General features: G+C 41.0%; 2 protein-coding genes across 5 annotated transcripts in view; one reads left to right on the plus strand and one right to left on the minus strand.

Annotated features, from left to right (window-relative positions):
* Nucleotides 1–3,577: 3,577 nt before the first annotated feature.
* ccnl1a (cyclin L1a) lies at nt 3,578–12,909 on the plus strand. 3 transcript variants are annotated; one of them, XM_051396875.1, is made up of 10 exons: nt 3,599–3,920; nt 4,148–4,222; nt 4,897–5,006; nt 6,978–7,098; nt 7,287–7,351; nt 9,917–10,016; nt 10,160–10,264; nt 10,444–10,697; nt 10,806–10,904; nt 11,070–12,909. In XM_051396875.1, exons 1-10 carry the CDS (start codon nt 3,681–3,683, stop codon nt 11,539–11,541), a joined length of 1,641 nt encoding a protein of 546 aa, XP_051252835.1. In that variant the 5' UTR covers nt 3,599–3,680; the 3' UTR covers nt 11,542–12,909. The 3 variants fall into 3 exon arrangements, with proteins under 3 accessions (XP_051252836.1, XP_051252837.1, XP_051252835.1); XM_051396877.1 differs by lacking the exons at nt 10,160–10,264; nt 10,444–10,697; nt 10,806–10,904; nt 11,070–12,909 and adding an exon at nt 7,830–7,843 and having other exon boundaries at nt 3,580–3,920; XM_051396876.1 differs by lacking the exons at nt 9,917–10,016; nt 10,160–10,264; nt 10,444–10,697; nt 10,806–10,904; nt 11,070–12,909 and adding an exon at nt 7,830–8,478 and having other exon boundaries at nt 3,578–3,920.
* A 3,291-nt stretch (nt 12,910–16,200) lies between these two features.
* Nucleotides 16,201–22,158, minus strand: part of veph1 (ventricular zone expressed PH domain-containing 1) — a 78,385-nt gene continuing 72,427 nt past the window's right edge. For both annotated transcript variants that reach the window (XM_051396856.1, XM_051396857.1), the window contains exons 15-16: nt 20,607–20,660; nt 16,201–20,377 (exon numbers count right to left, since the gene is read on the minus strand). In XM_051396856.1, the coding sequence (XP_051252816.1) occupies nt 20,195–20,377; nt 20,607–20,660 (237 nt within the window). In that variant the 3' untranslated portion in view covers nt 16,201–20,194. The remainder of the gene's footprint in view (nt 20,378–20,606; nt 20,661–22,158) is intronic.

The raw sequence follows: 22,158 nt of genomic DNA on the forward strand, positions 1-22,158 counted from the left end.
TTTGTGTGTGTTTGAGAAAGAGCCATGGAGCATGTGGGTGTTTGAGAGAGACCTGTCCTGAATAGATACATTTCCATCTAACACTTTCTACCTCTTGATATGTTCGTGGGCACACAGCATAAAGCCCCATTACGTTGTCATGAACGGCGTTTTGATCGCTCTTAAACATTCAGATTAGATCAGCCTTAACAAAAGCCCACATGCACAAACTTTCATATGCACACACACACACACACACACACACATGCCATGCACACACATTTGGAGTGTGATCTCCTCGCAGTAATTATCATAGCAGGGCAGGCATGCACACGTGTCCTTGGGGAATCTGTGCAAGTTGCTCGTAAACACACACGCCACACACAAGGGAGTGGCGTGTGTGTATAACTGAGCCCTTGTTCGTCACTGGGCGTCCCTGAACGCCTCTCTCCTGCGTCGTTATGGTCGTTCCGGAATTCTGCCGTCCCGTGAGCCCTCCCACACCCTATAATTAGTGTCACCCAGGCAACCCGGAGAAAGAATGCTCAGTATTCTTGTCGTCGTGGTAACTGCGTAAGTGCGAGGGCCGGAGGTGCCGGTTGTAGGTGTTGGTTAATGACAGGGACAATGAGACCTCAGTCTGCCACCTCGTGTGGCGTATTAGTGAAACTGAGGAGGTAGATCTGTGTGTGGATCTCTGTCTGCCCCTTACATGCCACACAGCGTCAACAGCCAATGAACGTAGACCCTTACGCTATGTTTGCATTATTACAGCTAGTGCTTACAATAGCTTCAGACACTCATAAATATACACTGGCCACTGTTAGGTGGACCTATACAAAATGCCTTCCAATACCACAGCTCTGCTCCATATTCTACTTTTATAAAGCTTAAAATAATAGTCTGTGTATCAAAGAGGTGTAAATATAATATAAATATAAATATATATGAATTAAATATAAATATAAAGTGTCTTTGAGTATCCTGAAAAGCGCTTATAAATAAAATGTATTATTATTATTATTATTATTATTATTATTATTATTATTATTATTATTATAACCATCTATGTCTGTTGGTGATGCCATTGTTAATGGTGGTGTTATGCTGAACTGCATTATATTGACATGTGTTTTCCAATATTACTCCCCCATCACCCAGCATACCTCTCAGTATATTGTAGTCCAGTGCAACAGCACTGCAAACTACAACCTTAGTGATGAACATACAGTTAAATGAATGCCTTGTCGTGTCAATCAAAACTGAACATTATCGGTTTTGTAAAACAAAAATAAGTATGGCTGAGCTGTTGTATTGGCTTGCATTTGATTCTGCACGTGCCTAATAAAGTGGCCACTGAGTGTATATAACCTCAGGAAATAACCAGCCATGGAGGGATTAAAGTGTTAGTGGGACTCGGGGTAATAATTTGCTCTTGGTCTCCTACTGAACTCCCCATTTCCTCCCTCTGTGAGTTGTGTATGTGTGTACCCTGCTGTTTCCGTGTACACCGCACACAAAGGACTAAACGTGGCAATATCACTATACTCGTCTGCAGACCCAACAATAAAAACAGAGCTCTTGTTGCTAGAAAACTGCCTGGTCCCTAGGATTGCTATGTGTCTGTTGGTTTGTGGTAATTTGATTAAAAACAACTTAATTTAGGAATATGCACCATGTGAGCATAATGTAAACCCAATGGGTCACAAGATAGAAGAGGATAGAAAAGAAGGAAAAACATTGTTTTCCTACACGAAACAAATAGCTTTTTTGTGAAATATCAGTATTAGATAGGTATTCAAATTAAACAATCTGAGACGTTTGAAATGGAAAATCAGCCTTTGGAGGACCTGTGACAAGAAGTTGCAAGCAGACGCTGTTTCATTTTATGGGGTCGTCTTGATCTTAAATGTTGGAAACCACTGACATGAACTAAATTAATTAAGCTCTTAAAACTAGACTTTGACGTAAGGCCCGTCTACAAGACAGGGCCTCAAGATGATGTAAGAATGCAGGATCCGCCACAGTTGATATTTTACTTTAGTGGTGTAGATTCCCCGACAAATTTACTATTGATCAAATCGCAAAATGACGTGCTTTGGATTTGCCCTTGCAACAAGCCAAGATACACAGTAAACCAGCTGCAAGATGGCTTGCTGATTTCATGAATGAAAGATTTTGTGAATGTACATACAACATTCACAGAAACACACATACAGTACAGTGCAACACACACACACACACACACACACACACACACACACTACAGCAGTGTAGGGCCATATGTCTAGCATGGCATCTTCAGACTAATTTGCAAATGCTCTGAGCAAATCAAACATCATGCCCACTGCTTCACTTAAAGCACCCAATTTTCAGAAACCTCCATTGGTGTGTCTCTAGTTCACTCTGCTGTCCGTCTGTAGTTACTGCAAGGCCTCTGGCCATTAAATCCTGAGGGGTTGGACGGTGAGTGAACAAAATGTTCCTGGTAATTACTTGTGCATATGGAGCTGCACCTTCTTTCACCCAATCAATGCCAGAGTCTTCAAATTAAGTTTGTAATTTGTCTTGAACCATTTTGTCCTGCTCTGTTTGGCTTGCTGTATATTTAAACGGTTAAATATAAAATGACTAGTAGTAGACATTGCTGACTTCCTGTACACTGTGGGTAAATTAGGCAAACAATGACTTAGTTAATAAAACTGGTAAATTGCTGCTATTACTTTTTTTTTTTTTTTTTTTTTTAATTGGCGGATGGATATGTTCCAGACGTAGTGGCGAGAAGTCCGGACTTTCCCGTAAAATACGTCACAGAAACCGTTGGTGGTGATGAGTTGCTTCCTTGTGCTGCCTTTGGGTGAAGTCGGAAACAACAATAACTACGTTAATTAAAATATTTAGTGAGATGCTTCTATCGCCAACGATTGATGTGACGTTTAAGGGGCAAATGTATGGGGGCAGTGCTGCTGTTGATGGCAAAACAAAGCATCTGTTTAATAACTGCTGCCATTAGTTGATTGAAAAAATGGTCTTACATGCCTAATACACATTTCCTGGCATTTTCTCTGTGGCTGCCGGATCAGAGGGTCTTAGACGGTTTATTGTGACAATGAAACTGTTGACAAACAATTATTGTTGTAGCGTTCATTTGTCTTTATTTGTCATCTTAAATGTTTTTGAAATTGGACAGTCGCGTTTACGCAGGGCTCTTGAAGGGAGCATCATTAACGTAGCATTTGTAATGATGAAAACAACAATATCAACATTATTGTACATCGGGTCAGTTGATCTGTTTAACTCTTTATTTTAATATAATAATATATAATACGAAACGTTAACTAACTGTATTTAGACTGTGTCCGAGTCTACAGCTGTAGCCTATAGACAGGTGAGATAAAGGAAGTTAACAAAGGGTAAATAAAGAAACAATAGAAAGATACAGTTAAATATTTAATACGTGTTACATTCCAGTACCAGCTTGTGAACGCGGTAAATAAATCAACGTAGGTTTGTTTTCGGTCAATTCGCTCAATATTGCGGGACTATTTTACCACGGCGGATGTGCATGAGTCTCAACAGGATGGTGACGTCACGCGCTCGGTCACTCACCCCGCTCCGCCGTCGTCCCGTCGAGGCTGAGCTGAAGCTGAAGCTGTAGCTGTAGCTGTAAACCGCCGTGTGTTTTTTTTTTCCTGGTGAAGATGGCTGCGGGTCCTCTCTCTGTATCGTCCAACGCGTCTACAAACAACGATGGCATTCTCATTGGGGATAAAGTTTACTCAGAAGTGTACCTCACGATCGACAACTCGCTCATACCGGAGGAAAGGCTCTCCCCGACGCCGTCGATGCTTGACGGCCTCGACCTGAACACGGAGACCGACCTTCGCATCCTCGGATGTGAACTGATTCAGTCAGCGGGTATTCTTCTCCGGTTACCCCAGGTGAGCCTCGTTGAATAGGTAAAACATCTCACGTATAACGTTACATGTAGCGGTCGACAGTCGGTGGGTTTTTCTAGACCACAACACGGCACAGCCCCGGTTGTTAGCAGCGTGCTAATGTTAGCGCTCAGACGATGGCGTGGTGGAGTTAAAATGGCGGCGGTCCATTGTGCAAGGTTAGGCCAGAGACAAAGTCTAACCGTCGTGCTCTGTATTTTTCTCGACAGGTGGCTATGGCAACGGGGCAGGTGCTTTTCCACCGCTTTTTCTACTCCAAGTCCTTCGTCAAACACAGCTTTGAGGTAAGTACGACCAGGTTCATGGCTCGTTGTCGGGCCGGTGCTTGCTCGGTAATGTTAGCATAGCGTAACGTTGTGGTTACGTTCGTGGCAGCCATATTGTCGATACGTTGTAGCAGAGTTTCTGAACTGCTGTAAGACAAAGAGGGGGCCATACCGAAGACACTACAGTGCGAAACAAATCACCGACTAAAAGTTGATTAACAAAAAGCCTCAAGTCAGACAAGTACTTGTAACATGACACATTTATTTAGCACACTTTATTCCAGGTTCAGATTTTATCTGGTCAGTGTGACTTTACACAGCACCAGTCTCTTTACAAACTAACATTAATCTTATGAACACAATCAGTACTACTATATAGTTTTGATATTCTGAGATAAGTTAACCTTAATCACAGTATATTTACCTTTATCTTGTGTCAACTTAATGCTAAAATATTGCATTAATTCAATATTCCCTTAAACTAGTCTCGCTCACAGGTTTACAGTATTAAACCAGGCGCTGCCTTAGTATAAACGGGCCGTATATGATCTCTTATTAAATGTGTTTTCTTGTATATTCGGTTACTTTGCCCAACCCTGTTGACCACCTGTGGGCAACGTCTCTTAGGTTGCATATCCTAAGTTTTGGAACTCTTCCTCCCAACCTTTTTGCTTTAATTATCTTCTTCCCAGATTGTTGCTATGGCTTGTATCAACTTGGCCTCCAAGATTGAAGAAGCTCCGCGGCGAATACGAGACGTCATCAATGTTTTCCACCACCTCAGACAGATCAGAGGCAAAAAGTAAGCATCGACATTGAATCCTTTTTGGAAATAATGTTTTTTTGTTTTTTTTTTTAAACGGAACATGTTACATTGCATTTGTTTTTATTCAGTATGATGTTAAATGTTGTACAATGTTGATCTGTTTTGTTGTGAAAGTGCTCTTCTGTTTATCCATGTACTCTAAACCATTTTAAAACTTTTCAGTTTCCGCTTCACTGGTAGTTTCAGACGTGTAGTTGTCTACATATAACATCAGAGTTTGGCATTACACTGAAATTGATATCTCAACAAGCTCACTTTAAAAAGTGGAGTGCATTTTAGGATTTGTAAGACAAGGCACGCCTGCTTAATCTGTGTGTGCCTTCGTCTTCATAGAAATCTGTACATGTCAATACTAAAGGCCTTGGCATTAACTTGGCTTCTTTTTTCCCTTGCAACCAACTAACAGCGACCAGCTACATTTACCAAAGCCTGGGTGATGTGGAATGGTACGTAAGATGAAGCAGTCGGCATGACAACCATGATGCAAGGGGGTCTCTCCTCCCCCAGGGCCACCCCACCCCTCCTGTGGGAGACGCCCGTGGTCTGAGCCACCGAGGGGCACTGGGATCGGGGATGACAGGTTGGCCGAAGGTCCTTGGCCCCCGGGGCGCCTTGAGGACTCCTGTGGTTCAATCTTAAGCTTTGGGTATCTGTCCGTCAATCTGCGGACCATTGGGTAATGTAGTTTTCTTCTCTGACTGCTCCTCACCATGCATTTTGTTTGTGCTTAAAGAGCAAAACCCCATTCACCAACTGTTGCCCATGGCTTTTATAGAAATATCACCTTGTTTGTTGAAGGTAGACTATTTAATTCGATACCTGTAGTCCACGTGGGTTATGTTTAGGTTTAGGGTCAGTGCATGCACTGTAGCTTTGGTAGTTTGGCATTATATTAAGGTTAAGTTAAATTGAATCAAAGTAAAGGAAATAAAGTAAGTGTGATGCACTTGTAGTAAGTCTTGTTTTTTTAGACGTGGATTTTGGCTTTAAATTGTCATGTTTAGTAATGGATATAACACTGCTCCTGGGAGTTTTTCCATGCATGTGGTTTGTAGCATGACCGTATTCACAATTAAGCTTATGTTTATTTGAGAAATCAAAATACTAAGTTTAGATCTGAACTTTGGTTCTGAAAAGCTCAAATGCTGAATCAACACCACATGTGTTACAAAGATGTCAGTCAGATTTTTTAAAGTCATATATAGATTTTCTTGTTACGTATGTCGCATATATCATGAATAGTACATAATAGGGAGGCTGACAGCCTATGAACAGACTCATAGTCAGAATGCACGTAATCCAAGATTTTGAATCCAGAAAGATTTTTTTTTAATTGTAAAATTCCAATTGTAGATCTGCTTGGGTCGAAATAATCTGCTTTAATCAGCAGGTGTCATGTAGGTTGGTGTCGGTCTGTTTACAGTGAAATGTATTCATTGGAGAAGGAATACAATAGCTTTATATATTTTCTTTGAGTCTGCGTACCCTGCTGTACTATTAACAAAAGAAAAGTAGTCGTACTAGTGGTTTTTGCTATGTTATACTAACCTATACAGTACTTCGCAAGAGGTGAGAATGACTTTGACATAGCTCATTATAGCATGTTTGCGGTTTTATTTGAGTGGACAGTTGAAGTTTGAATAGTATAAAGTTTTTGTATGCTGAGGTAGTAATGTGGGTGATGATCTGAGTTGATATTTCTATTAAAGCTGTGACATGGGGTGATTGAGGTCGAGGGCTGTCTGCAGATCCCATAAGCTTTCACTGGAACCACAGGAGTCCACAAACCCCAGCAAACTGTCAGGCATTTAAACAGTTAAACTTGTTGCTTTGAGTTGGTTGAAACGGAAAAAAGAAAAGAGTGCAAGAAAGCAGAAGGGCACTTTCTTTTTAACTTTTATTTTGAAAGGGGAAACATTATTTTATTTTGATTCCTTTATAAACTAGGACTCCAAGTTCATTGATACTTGATCAGAACTACATAAATACCAAAAACCAAGTCATCAAAGCGGAACGGCGGGTCCTGAAGGAGCTGGGTTTCTGTGTCCACGTCAAGCATCCACACAAGGTGAGTTAAAGCCTCACTCGTGACTACTGGTAATTGTGTTGTGTAGTTTAGTTACTGCAGCTTTGTTCCTCCATGCAGATGCAACCACACAGGAAGCAGCTTCGATAGCCTATTCTCACTTCTCATTGACAAAATGACACACTTGTGGCTGTTCCTGTTTTTTTTATGCAACCACTTTGTGATTTCAGATTATCGTCTTGTACCTCCAAGTCCTGGAATGTGAGAAGAACCAGACGCTGGTCCAGACGGCCTGGTAAGTTCCTTCCTAGTTCTCCACTGACCATCCCCCACAGCAGCAACCTGTCATGTCTGCAAGAAGTGCCACCAGACCTGGGCTAAAAAATTAAGTTGAAAGAGTTTCAAATGTTTGAATTACTTGAAGAGGACTTGATTTATCTGCTAGGATCTTTGGACACACCCTTATGTGGAAACCACACCTGTCAGATAAGTGATACTCAAGTACCTCTCGTGTTTTTAAGGACAAATTTGAAAAGCGTTCAACAAGCCATTTTGCCCAGGTCTGACTGCGACATCCCCTCACTCCATTTTAACCCGTCCACCTCCTTTTCTTTTTTTTTCTCTAATGGAGCAATTTGTTTTATTGCCTAATCCTGTTACGTGTCTCACTCTCTTGTCTGCCCTTACATGGCTTTGCTGTAAAGTCTTTTTGATTTACAGTGCCCAGGGAACTTGGTTTAACTTTGTCCTTTCTCTCTACTCTTTGATTAAAGGGTAGTCCATGCTGGTAAGTCACATAAAGAACCTCTGAACTCTGCCTCCTCCAACCACATGACCTCAGGAAGCTCCCCCCATTGGCTGGCTGCCCCTCTCCAGACAGCCAATCCCAATGCCAAGATTCACTGAAGGGGGCGGGCGGGCCTTTCCCAACAGCCAACATCGTCTTGTTTTCTCTTTGGTGTCCAAAAGGATTTGTATTTTTTTGGTCTTGCTACAAAGGTTTTAACTGTAATACCTATCTTTGCCAAGTAGCTTCAGATACATTTATATTCTGACTTTTTTTTCTCCTAGTTTACTTGCATCTAGCAATGAAGTAAACTTTTTTTTTTTACCAGTTTACCTGCCTATTCTTAAAAAATATTTACAGTAGTATACTGTGTCCTGTCCCCAACTGACGTGGTGTCCAGACATGTGTCTGTCTTACAGGCTGATCCAGTTCTCAGGTTTTGCCTCCAAGGACCTGTCTCGCCCACGCAGCAGTCAGAATCCAACGGCCATGTGTAATCTATAGTAGCGTTGGCATAGCAGTTTCACACCGACCTGCCAAAGTGCACGTCAGGTCATTTGTTGAAGGCAGGTTAGACTGGAAGTAATCGCTGTGTGACAGGTTTTCAAGTTACTTGTGGCAAACTTCCACTGGAGCAGTACATACCATGTTGATGGATGGAAATTGACATACACAGTATAGTATGCATATGGAGTGTCACCACTGTAGACATGACGTTTCTCTGCTTTGTGAAGTGTATTAGTATTTTCCTGGCTGTAGTTCATTTTGATAATGGAGTGGGATCCGTGTCAAGTTAGTGTCTCTCGGTTTTTACCTTCATGTTTCTTATCACACGTTTTTTTTTTGTCTCTCTGACCTCTATGTGTCTTAAGGACATAGATGTTCACACCACCCTGTACTTGCCTGATTCACATCCTGGCCATGTTGTCTTTCCTAATGCTCTCCCTATGGCTAATCTAATTTATCCATTGCCGTAGACAACCCCACTGACATGTAATCTGTTTTGTAGCACAGAGATTACACTTGGCCTAAGTAGTGATGCATAGATTGCCACCTAATGTCTTTTTAGTGTATTACAATGCCACATAGTGGAATGGGGTTGCAGATAAATAGAATCAGTGGTCTTACCAGGGTCAATTTCAACTAATGGTTGGAAAGCATTTATTTGAAGTGGATAGTGGTGGCTGTTTTTCAGCTGTATGTTCTTGTATCCATTTCTAGGCAACAGTCTTTATAGTTCAAAACACTAAACGTACAAACTTTAAAGTCAAAATATTAGGACTGTGTTGAATCATTTACATCAACCTGCTACTGACTCCCAAAATCTAGCTGTTGTGCATGTCACCATACATGCTGTGCTGTCCTATTCCCTCAGACCTAAAGAAGTGGCACCTGCATTGTCAATGAATGTGTTACATCCATATGCCTGCATGCCCCCCATCCCCCATCCTCCCTTCCAAGGCATGTGTCATTGTCTCGATCATCATTTTTCTTAATCTAGTTACTCCCAGGTCATAGTGTGGTAAGGTGGTCTCGGCAGGTCTTCAGTAGATTATTTCCCATTTGTCTTCATGCTTTACCTGTGACATACAGCACTCCCATGGATACCCCAGAGAGAAATGGACAAAGTTAAACAGATCTGACTACATATCTCCTCTCTGTGCACTGTGTAACTTGACAATGCTTAGCTTTTTCTTTGTAACTTATCAGGTCTTGTTATTCAATTGAAATGCTTTCAGTGCCTCTAATGGTTAATATCCACTAATGGAAATCTATTCTCCAGCATAGCCGTGACCAGTTAGTCAGTGTTTGTGCTTCATCAGAAGTCACCAGCAACACATTTCTCAGTTGTGAAGATTTCTTAGTTGTAAGAATTCAGCGAGGCTTTATTCAAGAATGAAATGTACAAAGCCGTGATCAGGAGTTAGCTCTATAGACAGAAAATGTTGGCGATCATTGACCTACAGTAATCATGTGGTTAAAGCTGTGACATGACTCGGTATGAGTAAGAGGTGGCTTTGTGTAGAGAAGATGCTATGTTTTTGTTTCTATGTGTTCTTTTTGCCTTTATAGGAACTACATGAATGACACCCTGAGGACAAACGTGTTTGTGAGGTTCCAAGCAGAGACTATCGCCTGTGCCTGCATATTCCTCGCTGCCCGTGCTCTGCAGGTAAGAGAGGAAATGTTAACCTTTTTCACCTTAACACAAATGAGAAATATGTTGGGCTTGTTTTCACACCAAATGTCAGCACGTCAAACCATCTATAGCCATACAGTATAACACCTCCAAATGTTATAACCTTTTATCCTCAGATACCTTTGCCATCCAGACCTCATTGGTTCCTGCTGTTCGGAGCCACTGAAGATGAGGTCAAAGAGGTCTGCATCACCACCCTTAAACTCTACACCAGGAAGAAGGTATTTTTTTCGTTGTCTTGTTTTTGTTTTGAATAGCACAGCATTGGTACGACCATGGGTCATCATGTGACTTGCAGTTGCCACATTACATCAGTCTGCAAAGCTGTAAAACGGCTCAGTATGCAATAAAGGGAACTGAGTGTTGTCTGTGTAAACTGACACTTTGATTTCTTCTCCAGCCTAACTATGACCAGATGGAGAAGGAGGTTGAGCGGAGGAAGGTGTTCTTGGCAGAAGCTAAGCTGAAGGCCAAGGGCCTGAACCCTGATGGTACCCCTGCACTGTCCACACTGGGTGGCTTCTCTCCTGCTTCCAAGCCATGCTCCCCAAATGTGGCCAAGGTTGAAGAGAAGTCCCCAAACCCGCAGACCCTCAAACCAGTTAAGAAGGAGCCAGACAACCGGACTCAGGTCAACAAGAGTCCACACAATGGGTAAGAAACAGTACTCTCAGTACTTGTCCCTCATTAAGTATTTAATTGTTATTGAACAGTGTGTCTTTTTATTTTCACAAACCTAATGTTTGTTTTTTCTTTCCCAAGCTTAAGGAAAGAGGTGAAGATTGGGAGGAACAGCAGGAGTGGAAGTCGGTCTCGCTCGAGAACGCGTTCCCGATCTAGATCCCGCTCCCCTCGCAGACAGTAAGATTACTTACAATGTGTAACGTAATTCTTTGTTTACTGGTCTAAGTATTGACTTGTATGAAGGGATAACACTGAAAGCTTTTGTTAACGGGACAACCAGTAATTTTGTTCAACTAGCTCGATGTGTTCCTCATATTTTGATTTCCTCTTCTGTTTCCACAGTTACAACAGTAGACGCAGTCGCTCAGGGACTTACAGTTCTCGCTCACGTTCTCGCTCTCACAGTCGTAGTCCATCACCTAGGCGACATCAGCCCTCGCCCCTCCTCCCCCACCTCAAGTCCAAGACCAGCCACCATGGCAACAGCGACTCCAAGTCCAGCGGACGCCACAGCAACAGCGGAGGATCTGGTCACAAGAGAAAGCGCTCACGTTCTCGGACACGGTCCCGCACTCCAGTCAAAGTCGACAGGGACCGTGACAGAGAGAGGGAACGGGAGAGAGACAGAGACCGCACCTCCTTTGACCTCTCTTCAAAGAAACACAAACATGAGCGAGGAACTGGTCATCGAGGAGAACGGAGGGAGAGGGAGAGATCTCGGTCCTATGACAGGGACAGAGAGAGGGAGCGTAGCCACAAGAGCAAACACCACAGCAGTAGTGGACACTCAGGACATAGCCGTCACCGGCGCTGAGACACACGCACACACACCAACAGACTAGCTCTAGGACTGATAGTCACTAAAGTATTTTCAGTATACTCAAAACCAAATCAGATCGGTGTGTTCTAGTAACATGAGTCATGTCAGCAGACACATTGTGCACGTTCTTCAAAGGGTTGCGTATAAAGTTGTTACAACTCATATTGGAAGTAAAGCCAATATCTGCAACCGGTCAGATGACTGCTGACATGTCTTATGAGTTGGTGACTAATTAAAAAACCCATCAATATAGTCCGCTGTCAAAGCCAAATGATACATGTCTGAACACAGTCTGATTTCATTTTGAGTATATTACAAGCCTACTTGGGTTTCTGGGTTTCTCATATGCATCCTGAAACTGACCATTGGAACTATATAATTTACAGGAATGTTTATTCTCTTCAACCTTTAATTTTGTTGGCCTAAACCAAATTACGCTTCAGTTTTGTTATTATGAAAATGTCACTATGAATAACTATTAAAGCCTCGACATTGGAGGCATTTATGGAACAATGTTAAAATGTCCTGAATCCTACACATAGCTTCTGCATGCACAAACGTCTTGGTGACAGATCATCATTGCTTCGACTGTCATCTACACAACAGCCTCACCTGTAGCTGATATTTGGCAGAGGTGGTTGGTGTGTTTTTGTAGATTAAAACGTGTGCATCTGAGATACCCAGGCTGCAGCAGTAACTACCAGCATGCAGTGTGACTGTTTGTAGGTTTACTAGGCATTTTTTTTACCCACCTGGCCAGACATGATTTGTGGTTGAGGGAATGCACCAGTGCAGTGTGACATCAGTCCCAGACCTGTCTGTCTCCTCCACCTATGAGTTTCTTTCTTTTCCCATGATACCCACACACCACTACCATCCCTTTAGCCTACCCTTGTGTTCTTGGTTTTACATGTAAAGTTATGGACTTTCGGAAAAAGAAACTTATTTACAGTGTAAAGATGGATTGATATCCGCTGACAATATGTGAACGCTTTGATTTATAAAAGCAAACTGCTCAGTGGGAGGATTGAATGGATAAATGTAAAATAAAAGCGATCATTCAGGAAAGATCAATATGTTTGCACATTAAGGGACTGGCAGGTGAGTGGTTTTTGTTTCCTTTTTTGTTTCCTTTTTTGGACAGATGTATGTTGCTAAAGCTGTGTTTTGTACAGTTAAAAAAAAAAAAGCAAACCGGTTATAGATGTATGTTTTTCCCTTTTTTTTCCTTTTTTTTTTTACAGCAGGGGATGCAGACTTGATTCAGAAAATTTTAGGGTCGTCAATTTGTTAAACTGGTTTTTAGTCTGCACGTGTTCATGTCCAGTTTTTATTTAATAATAAATGAGTTATACCACTGAACTGTTTGGTCTTCATTGAAACTAAATGATTTCTGTTCAATATTTGGTGAAGACGGACTATTGATCAGATTTGTATTCGACTCACTAAGGCACGTGACTTATCTCAACATCCATGATTTAATTTGAGGTAAAAGTGACTTGATTTGAGTGTTACCTACTTCTAAAAGAAAATCTGGATCAGTGTTGTGGCAGTAGAGGGTGCTGTTGTACTTATTAATATAAGTACTCAAGTCTTTCCTCAGACTTCACATATTCGGACTTTAACGGAACGCAGCTTTATAAAAATATTTTCACTAGGTCTTAATGAGAAGATTAATTTTAATAGTGAGCAACAGATAGAGCTGAATGTAATTAATGACTAATGAGAAATTTTAAAAAAATGCGTCACCACAGTCCCTTTGGCCAACTCAGAGACATTTGTTCCACACTTGGTGTTTGAAAATACCGCAGGGACAATCTATAAACTCATGAACTGATTCTCTGACCTCTTGGACTTCATGATGGTTTACTTGGTGGCGTCTTTGCCAAAAAATGAGGTAGAACAAGATATTGCACAGAAGAAGCCTGAGCCAAATCTTAATGAGAACTTAAATGAAATTAGAGGTCAACAGCAACATGTTTAAATTAGAGATGTATTGTTTGAAATGTAAATGGTACAATACAGTTTAACCAGGAGGGGTTGAGGGAGCATACTGGGGAAGTTTCCAGACCCCCACATGTGGTTTTATCATCGTCTGTCACTCACTGCTCCATCTCTCCTGTGTCATGAAGCAGTTGCTTGGTCTCAGAGTTTCCAGTCTTTAATTCTTACATACTCCATCAAATCTGTCACACAGTTACTGATGACATGCCATACACACACACTGTCGGGCCATCTGATGCTTTTCAAATTGTGCAACAGGAAGGCGGCGCACACACTGCCAAGCATTGGGTAACACACTCTTTTATGATGCGCGTTAAAGCACCTTCACATACAGGTCACACACACACACACACACACACACACACACATTGGCTGTTGGTCTGACAGCTCTGTAAATCTTTGCTGAGTTGGAGATGGGTCAAATACACCCCTGATACAAACAATACGCGGCTTATAATCATTCAGTGTACTCTGTGTGGGTCTGCGTGAGGTCCCACCTGACAAATCCACTACAGTGATAAACTCTGAACATTACCTCATCTTACCAGCAGTGCCGATGGGTTTGAACTAATGGGGAGAGTATGGTATCAGATCAGGTGAAGATGCAGTGAAACATTACTAAACAGAAAGTGAGGGCCTCAGGCGAGGTGCTCCAGTGTCCCTGTTGTAAAGGATGTGCCAGTAAATGTTTGGACCCTGTCCCCTGGGCAGTTAGTGTACCAATGACCCCTGTCTGTACTGTATGTAGCTGTAGGGCATTGCATTTAACTATATTTAAATTTGGTTTGTTTTATAACTTGGTAGAGTTACTTCAATATGAGGTCATGGCTTTCACTCTCCTCTGATCAGTTTGAGGCCCCATAGAGAACAGAATAGACTGTAAATGGATGAATGACAACACACTCACGAACATGCCAAATTAATATCAGTTGATTTATAAAATGAAACCTCTCGTCCTGAAGTTGGGAATTACATTAATATCATCTTAAAGGTTCTATATGTAAGATTCTTTATGTATTATTTTTATGTATTAATCACTTTTTATTGCCCAAGGATTGTAACGCGGGGCCGGGGCGCACATTAGTCCCATTGCTCCGTGAAGTCCTCGGAATGAAAACATACCTGTGAATATTATATTCCTATTTCTGCCAGTAGAGCCTCCTGAATGTTACACACTGGACCTTTAAGGATTTGTAAAAAAAATGGTCGGGATTCAACATGACACGACTGATGACTTGATAGTGTCTAACAGATGCTGAGGCATTTTAATGTCTATCATTACAGCTACTAATAACCAATGGAGGAACCAATGGAAGACTCACTGCTCATTTGATTAAGCCTTTTGTTTGTTACACAGGAGGCAGCACAGATTCATCTGGAGAAAGTGTTGAACTGACAGTTGATGGAGATCATGTATTTCTGTCAGCTGTAGTTGAAGTGTGGGGATGTGAGGGTCTGATCTCTCCGGTGTTGCTGCACTTTCCTGATTCTGTGTGGAGATGTACAGTAAGAAGGGAGAAAGGCACAGACACATGTATTTTTCTCATTGTTGGACAAAGATCTTTGTAACGCCAAATGTCTTTGTGCTGGGGTTAGCTTGTGAGCGCCACTATGACCAGATAATCTGTGTGATTCAGAGATATGCCAGTAACTATACTGGCTTTGGGTTTATGCCAAAAGATGAGGTTTTTAACTCCAAGGAAGGCTTGCACATGTTTACAGCAGATCTTTACGGTGGCCAAAAAAATGATCGTGGAACACATTTGTTTGTAGTTTGAACATAAAGGCATCAAGCAATTAAAATGTGTGTACTGAGCACACACAGCCTTTAAAAGCAGAAATTTCTTGTTGCATTTGTTTGGATTAAATGTTCCAACTAAACAGAGAGAGCTTCTGCTGTTAACAATCCAGAAATTATAGACTCCATAATTGTGACAAATATCGTACCCTAGGGTTCGTAATACTAAATCTGTGTCTGGAAGTGCTTTTTGGATGCTTGCAATGGGAACATAATGTCAGTTTGAGAATGTCAAGTAATCAGTTCTGCCAGACTCAGTTCAGCTGATGTGTGAAACTGGTTTCTGGATCACAACAATCATGAAAAGAGTGACAGCGGGAGATCCAATCTGAAGGGTTTGGAGCCAGAGAAAATCTCTTCAGATGGCGCAAATAGTACAAATTTACACGCAAGGAGGAAGGAATGTTTTGGTTTACGCTCAGTGTCTCTGCAGTCAGTGTCTCTGCACAGCATCTATCTTAATGTACATTGGGATGTAATGAAATGATCTCCTGGAGATTAGAAATATGGTATACTGCTGCCAGTGTGTGTGTGTGTGTGTGTGTGTGTGTGTGTGTGTGTGTGGCTCGTCCTCTGCAGAAAGCACTGAAGCAACAGATAGGAGCTCTTGGCCAGAGGATCACTGTCACTGTGGGCAACACTGTGTGAGTCAGCCCGGTAAGTGAACTCAACTGGACAAATTAGCTAAAGCTGGACTTAGACACAGAAACAATCCCTACTTTGTTCAAATCAGTTTCTTTTTTTTCTTTTAGTGAAGACCCAGGAAACCGTTATTCAATTTATTTTATTATGTAATTTGTGAACACAACCAAACCCAGGTGTAGAAAGACAGAAGAGTCGGAGAGATTCACTGATTTCACTGGTAAAGATTTATTGTACAATTCTGTCAGGAAAAAGACAAGAAGGCAGTGTCAGACATGCAAACGGTGCCACAGGCAAATATACAATCCATAACAACACCAATTTAATTGTCAATAAAATACAGCATTCATTTGTTTGCAGTTTTAATTCAGTTATATAAAAACAACAGGGGAAGAAAGACAGAGATGACATGGTAAAATCTGTCATTCACTAGTCTTTGCAGACATGATTGAAGTGTTACAATAGTGCTTGTAAAAAATAAATATTGACCTTATATCAAAAATCAACATAAAATCAAATGTAATTTAACAACACTACAGTAAAATGTAAAAAAAAAAAAAATCATGATTCTTTACACAAGGCTGATATTTATATTAAAAAATGTTTTTATACATTCAGAAACTTTAATACTTGTGTCAATCATCTTCACATATACATACAGTGTGTGATTGTTGAAATTTACAGCAGTGTTTCCATCCTGGTATCTGCTCTCTAAACTCTCAGTGTAATCTCATTGTGCTTTAAAGTAACAGCTCACTATTCTCCAGTGTGAGACGATAGATAGATAGATAGATAGATAGATAGATGCTACAGTATCTATCCTGTAGTCTATTTACTCAGCTGCCTACAAATGTATTTCATTAGGAGGAAAGTACCTTCCTAAAACAATTCCTCTTTTTTTTTCTGGCCCCACAGGATTGGAAACTAGGCCAACATGGCAGCATGTTACATTGTTACTTCTAGACAACTTTGACATTCATATGATCAGACATTCACTTCAAACATGGAGAAATCAACACTGTGCAACTATGAGGGTAAAGTCAGCCTCATGGAACATTTAGAGCGGAGGGGAGAAGACTTTCTGAACTGAAGCTGGAGCGGGTATAGTTCAGTTAAACACAAATACTTTAGTTTGTTCCAGCCAGCTTATCTGCACAGATAGGAGAGGTTCGTCACACGACAAATGCCACCGAAGTGTCAATAATCAAGTGATTGAAAGTCTTTGTCTATAAATCTATATATATATATATAAATGTATATGTAAATCTATTGACAGTAAGTAACTGTCGCTAGGTGCTAAAGCTGACACATCAAGAATAAAAAAAATATTTAAAATGTTACTATATATAATTGTACTCGGGTCCGTTTGCTTTAGGAAAAAATGATGGTGGATACGTGTTAAACGGGGGGGAAGCCATGATTAGCTTAGCGGCACGCTAGCAGCTCTGTGAGGCATATGGTGCTAACATTAGCTAATGAGCACTAAAAACAAACAAGTACAAGTACAGCTGAGGCTCATGGGAATGTCATTAATGTTGTAGGTATTTCGGTCATAAACTTAAGTATTAGACATATTAAAATGTTGACCTCATGATGCCACTAGATGAAAAATAAGACCGACAATCCCGTAGAGCCACTAGCGAAACTACAACATGTTTCCTTTTAGAAAAGCTTTTATTGCAGGAAATCCCCCTGATATTGGGGCGCATAGCCAGCTGTGTATGTAGGTCATAAATCTTAAAGGAGGAAGGAGGGAATCAAAATGTGAAGGAGAGGCATGAAGTAAATAATACGTTTATAAAATATATGTGTAAGCAGATGCAGGCCAGCCCTGCTGTGTGGAGGGGGTCACACAGACAGCAAAGAGCACACACGGTGGTAACCTGACCCGGTGGGGTGGGGCAGTGTTATGACTGCATACACAGACCAAAAGAAAATCTTTTTTAAAGTATTCCGAACATCGCATTTTATACGTTTAACCAAAAGCATTTGATATGCATTCACCTGTGGGAAGACACACAACTCAGATGTGGATCCAGATCAGGATCAGAATCAGGCATCAATCTGCCACGGCCCACCGGGAATGTTTGGATCAAGAGATTTGCATCAGTGTGCAACATAAGGGAGTTATAGTGCTCCACGTATGTGCTGGCCTTGAGTTTTTCAGGTGGAAAACTGGAGCTCAGATGCTCACTTCTCCTTCATCTAGTATCACAGTTTAAACAACAGACCACAAAACACACGAGCTTTTAACCCCTAATCTTTGGACAGGGCCTGTTTGAAGATGACGGATACATCTACAGTCTCTCGCTGCCTAAACCTTTTACTGAGTTGTTTTAAATCAGTATGACTGAACTGGCACTGTTTCTGAATCTGCAAACAAACCACTAATTTCCTTCAGCGTTTTCTTAGAAATATGTGGTCTAACTCCAGTGTTAAGCAACAGTTGAGCCGACACGAGTGAAACGTGGGAGAGAATTGTTGCAGACGTTTCTAGCTTGAAAGCAAAAAATAGCCCACTGCATCTGCAATCTGACCACTGCATTAACTCTTAGGGGGTCTTGCTTCATAAGTCACTTTAGTACAAGAGTAGAAACAGAAAAAAGGATCAAAATGTTTTTACATTTTGGATGAAACATTGATTCTTAAATAACTTGTTGTCTACTGTCCTTCAAGGAAAAAAGGTTTTGTTATTGATGAAAAATACATGATACAAAATTATTTAAAAACACTGGATTCAATATCTACATTAATATTCCTGTCTGGTAAATATGAAACTACAGACAGCTGCAGGGTTAGCTTAGCTTAGCATAAAGACTTGAATTGGTGGGAAACATCGAGCCTGGCTCGGCCTGAAGGTCGACAAGTTGGTTTTATGGGGAGTTACGTCCAGGGCTATAAATGAGAGGTGCTAGTAGAGTTTGATTTTGTTTTTTTTGGACGGAGCCAGGCTAGCAATCCCCCCCTATTTCCAGTCTTTATGCTAAGCTAACAGTCTTCTGTCTGTAACTTCATACGTACCATACAGACATGAGAGTGGTATTAATCTTCTCATATAACTCTTGGCAATTTCCCAAAATGTTGAACTATTCCTTGACGACTACATTATACTCTCTCTCTCTCTCTCTCTCTCTCACACACACACACACACACACACACACACACACACACACACACACACACACATACATTATTCCAGTATTGAATGTCCTTCTCATCTGCTGTCCATTAGGCTCCTCTTCTTCAGCCTTTCTGCTTTCAAGAGAAACTGTTCAGTCTCATTATTGCTACAAGTCTTTATGATGTCTGTGAGTCTTTATTGCTAAATACTACTCTGGACTCAAATACATCTCAATCATTATGCATCATTAAACTCAGAAATCCCAGGTTTCCACAGATGCTGGTTTTGTATGGTTGTTGAAGCTCAAGCAGAGGGAGTTTCCACACTGTATGGTCCACTCAGGTGAAGATCTTCTAACACACTTATGTACTGTAACATTCATTTATGATGGTCCACAGTTGGTAGGTGCATCAGAGTCCGCAGTGTAACAGTAAGTTCAGCCAGTCAGTATTTAAAAAATTTAACCACCCTTCATACTGGTTGGACACACCATACGGTGAGTCTTTTTTGTTTCTAAAAATACTGCATAAGAAGTTGTTTTTCGATTGTTTTTGATAGGTGCTCCGCCCTCAGCGGGGTGGAGATGTATTCCATTGATTTCAGATATAAAGTTAAACTACTGGCAGTGAGTGTTTTGTGTGTTTGTGTACAGCTGAACAAAATATTACTTAGTGTATATTTGTGCATGTATGAGTTTGCATGTGTGCTTGGCATGTACGTATTGTCAGTAGTAAAGTATGTGTCCTCATTAGTTACAGCCGCAGTAGGTAACTTTTACTATGTCCTGATAGTAGAAGACAAGACAGATCCGGTTCCTCTGGCTCCTCCTAGTGCTCCTAATGGCATTTGGAAGAAACCAATCAATATAATTGATTGTTGAGTCTCATTCCCAGGTCATCAAATACCAATATGTACGACTTTGGAATGAGACTCAACCTTTAACTATGTTTCTTGGCTCTGATTCGATCGTTTTTAGGATCAGTAGGAGGAGCCAGAGGAACCTGATTATTTCTGTGAGGATATAGTGAAAGCAGATGTATATTTTATAAATGTGACGTACTGCAGCTTTAACTGTGTTGCTCTCACAGATAGGTGGTAGCCTCTCTGTTCTCCCTCTCTCTGGCCTGAGCCACGGCCACGTTGATGCACTGCAGCCACTCCTCAGCATGTTTTTCATCCTGAGCTTTCAGCACGTACGTCTTGCTGTCTGTGAAGATCTCAAAGGCCCGTGGCAGGCCGCGATCACGCCGCTTCTTGGCTACCACCTATGGAAAATAAAAAAGGAGAAAGAGAAGAAGCTTTATGTAGCCCCCTTGTTTCTCACTTTACGGCCGCAATGCTGCTCACGGTATTGGGGATGTCTTCTTAAATTATTTATACTTGGGACTGGGGAGCATTTAGACCTTTCACACAGTAGTAAAGATAAAAAGGTTTTGGGAGCAGACTTCTTGCAGATGAAAGTTTTCTGGGGGATGATGCAATGTAACTTCTCACCTTGACACTTTGCACCTTGCTCAGCTCAATGGGGATGTCATCCAGCTCGTCTTTCTGCGAGGGGTAAAATGAGAGAGGTAGAGAAACAATCGAACAAATGAAAACTTCAGGTGAAAAATCACATAATTCTTCATTTGCCAACAGCTATTGTTCCATATCACCTGGAGCTACACAACCTGTGCTCACTGAGTTAATGTAGGATTAGAAAAGAGATCTTAATAATAAAGAAAACTGAAGAAATTTATCTTCAGCCATGTTTAAAGTCTCTTTGTGCATTTTAACCATATCAATATCTCTTGTTGCCACAATGTCCGACATTGCCTTCTTATTTCAGCATCACAATTGTGTGTCATAATGTTGTTTCCAGTACATACAACCTCAGAAGAAACCTTTCACAGACAATTACAAACAATTACACTATTGTTCTTCTTCTTCTCCAGGGTAGGATATCCTCCAGCTGTGCTGCACATCGTTTCCATGTTTTACCCCACTAAGAGTCATTTTGAATGTGTGTGTGTGTGAGAGTGGGGAGGTGTGGTTGTGTGTATGTTGCACCACAGCCATGTCTTCTTACCTCATAGTTCGTTGTGGTGGTTATAACCACATAACCAGAGCTGGCTGCAAAACTTATGGCAACAGCCCACATCCTTTCTGTGGTGTGTGTGTGAGGGTGTTTGTTGAAAAGCATTCAACCAAAGTGTTCACAGTTTTACCTCCCCGCTGGCTGTGCTGAGGGTCTGGTTTCCCACAGCAGATCCATGTCAGTGGATGTACTGATTTAAATGGACATTTGCTTGATTTTACCCATGGGATGAAAATAATCCTTTAAGATATTGCTTCATGATACTTAAACCTTATTCATTTTGTACCTTTAGTGTGTACTTACTCATTCTTTTAACGCCTTTGACAGCATACATTGAATGAGACAAAGGTGCTGGTATGAAGCCAGAGACTTGAAGTTCCTGTAGTTTGGAATAAATTAAAATGTCCAGACACCTTAGTGTATTTATGTGTGTATTTGTTGAGACAGCAAGATTATTCTCTTATTTATATTATTATACTATTGTATTGTATCACTATTCATATTTGTACCCTGACAAAAAAATTTGGGATGTTTTTTGGGGGAGACACTCACAACAGTACAACTACACTTTGCTGCTAAAAAGAACCATTTTGTCTGTTGTTAAAATTATTCTTTTCATGATGTGCATGTTTGCTTTTTGAATTCACATCACCTTGCAAATAAATTATTATGGATTATGGAGCTTCACAATCTGTTGAATACAGCAAACTGTAAATTGGATAAAGGGTATAAGTGCTTGGGCTTAGGTTAATATCCACAACAACTGTATCTAAGTGCTGTGTTAAGTATAGACACACTGAATACCTCATTCATTCTAATTTCCTGTCCCTAATTTTTTTCTGTATTCCTGCATGAGGTCTTGCCAAATCGAAGTCCAGGCCTGCCTGTACTTTGGCATCACTCTCTGTCTGGTCCTAATTAAGAAGAAAATGCAATATTCAAGGGAGGACACACTGGGATCAACAATAA

The sequence above is a fragment of the Dicentrarchus labrax genome, unplaced genomic scaffold (assembly GCF_905237075.1).
Source record: "Dicentrarchus labrax unplaced genomic scaffold, dlabrax2021, whole genome shotgun sequence".
NCBI lineage: Eukaryota > Metazoa > Chordata > Actinopteri > Moronidae > Dicentrarchus > Dicentrarchus labrax.

Bases quoted from the DNA above. Each gene is read 5' to 3' on its own strand.
- ccnl1a (XM_051396875.1), top strand. From the start codon at position 3,681: ATGGCTGCGGGTCCTCTCTCTGTATCGTCCAACGCGTCTACAAACAAC. The intron at 5,007-6,977 runs GTAAGCATCGAC...TTTATAAACTAG, and splicing joins AGACAGATCAGAGGCAAAAA to GACTCCAAGTTCATTGATAC. The intron at 7,352-9,916 runs GTAAGTTCCTTC...TTGCCTTTATAG, and splicing joins ACGCTGGTCCAGACGGCCTG to GAACTACATGAATGACACCC.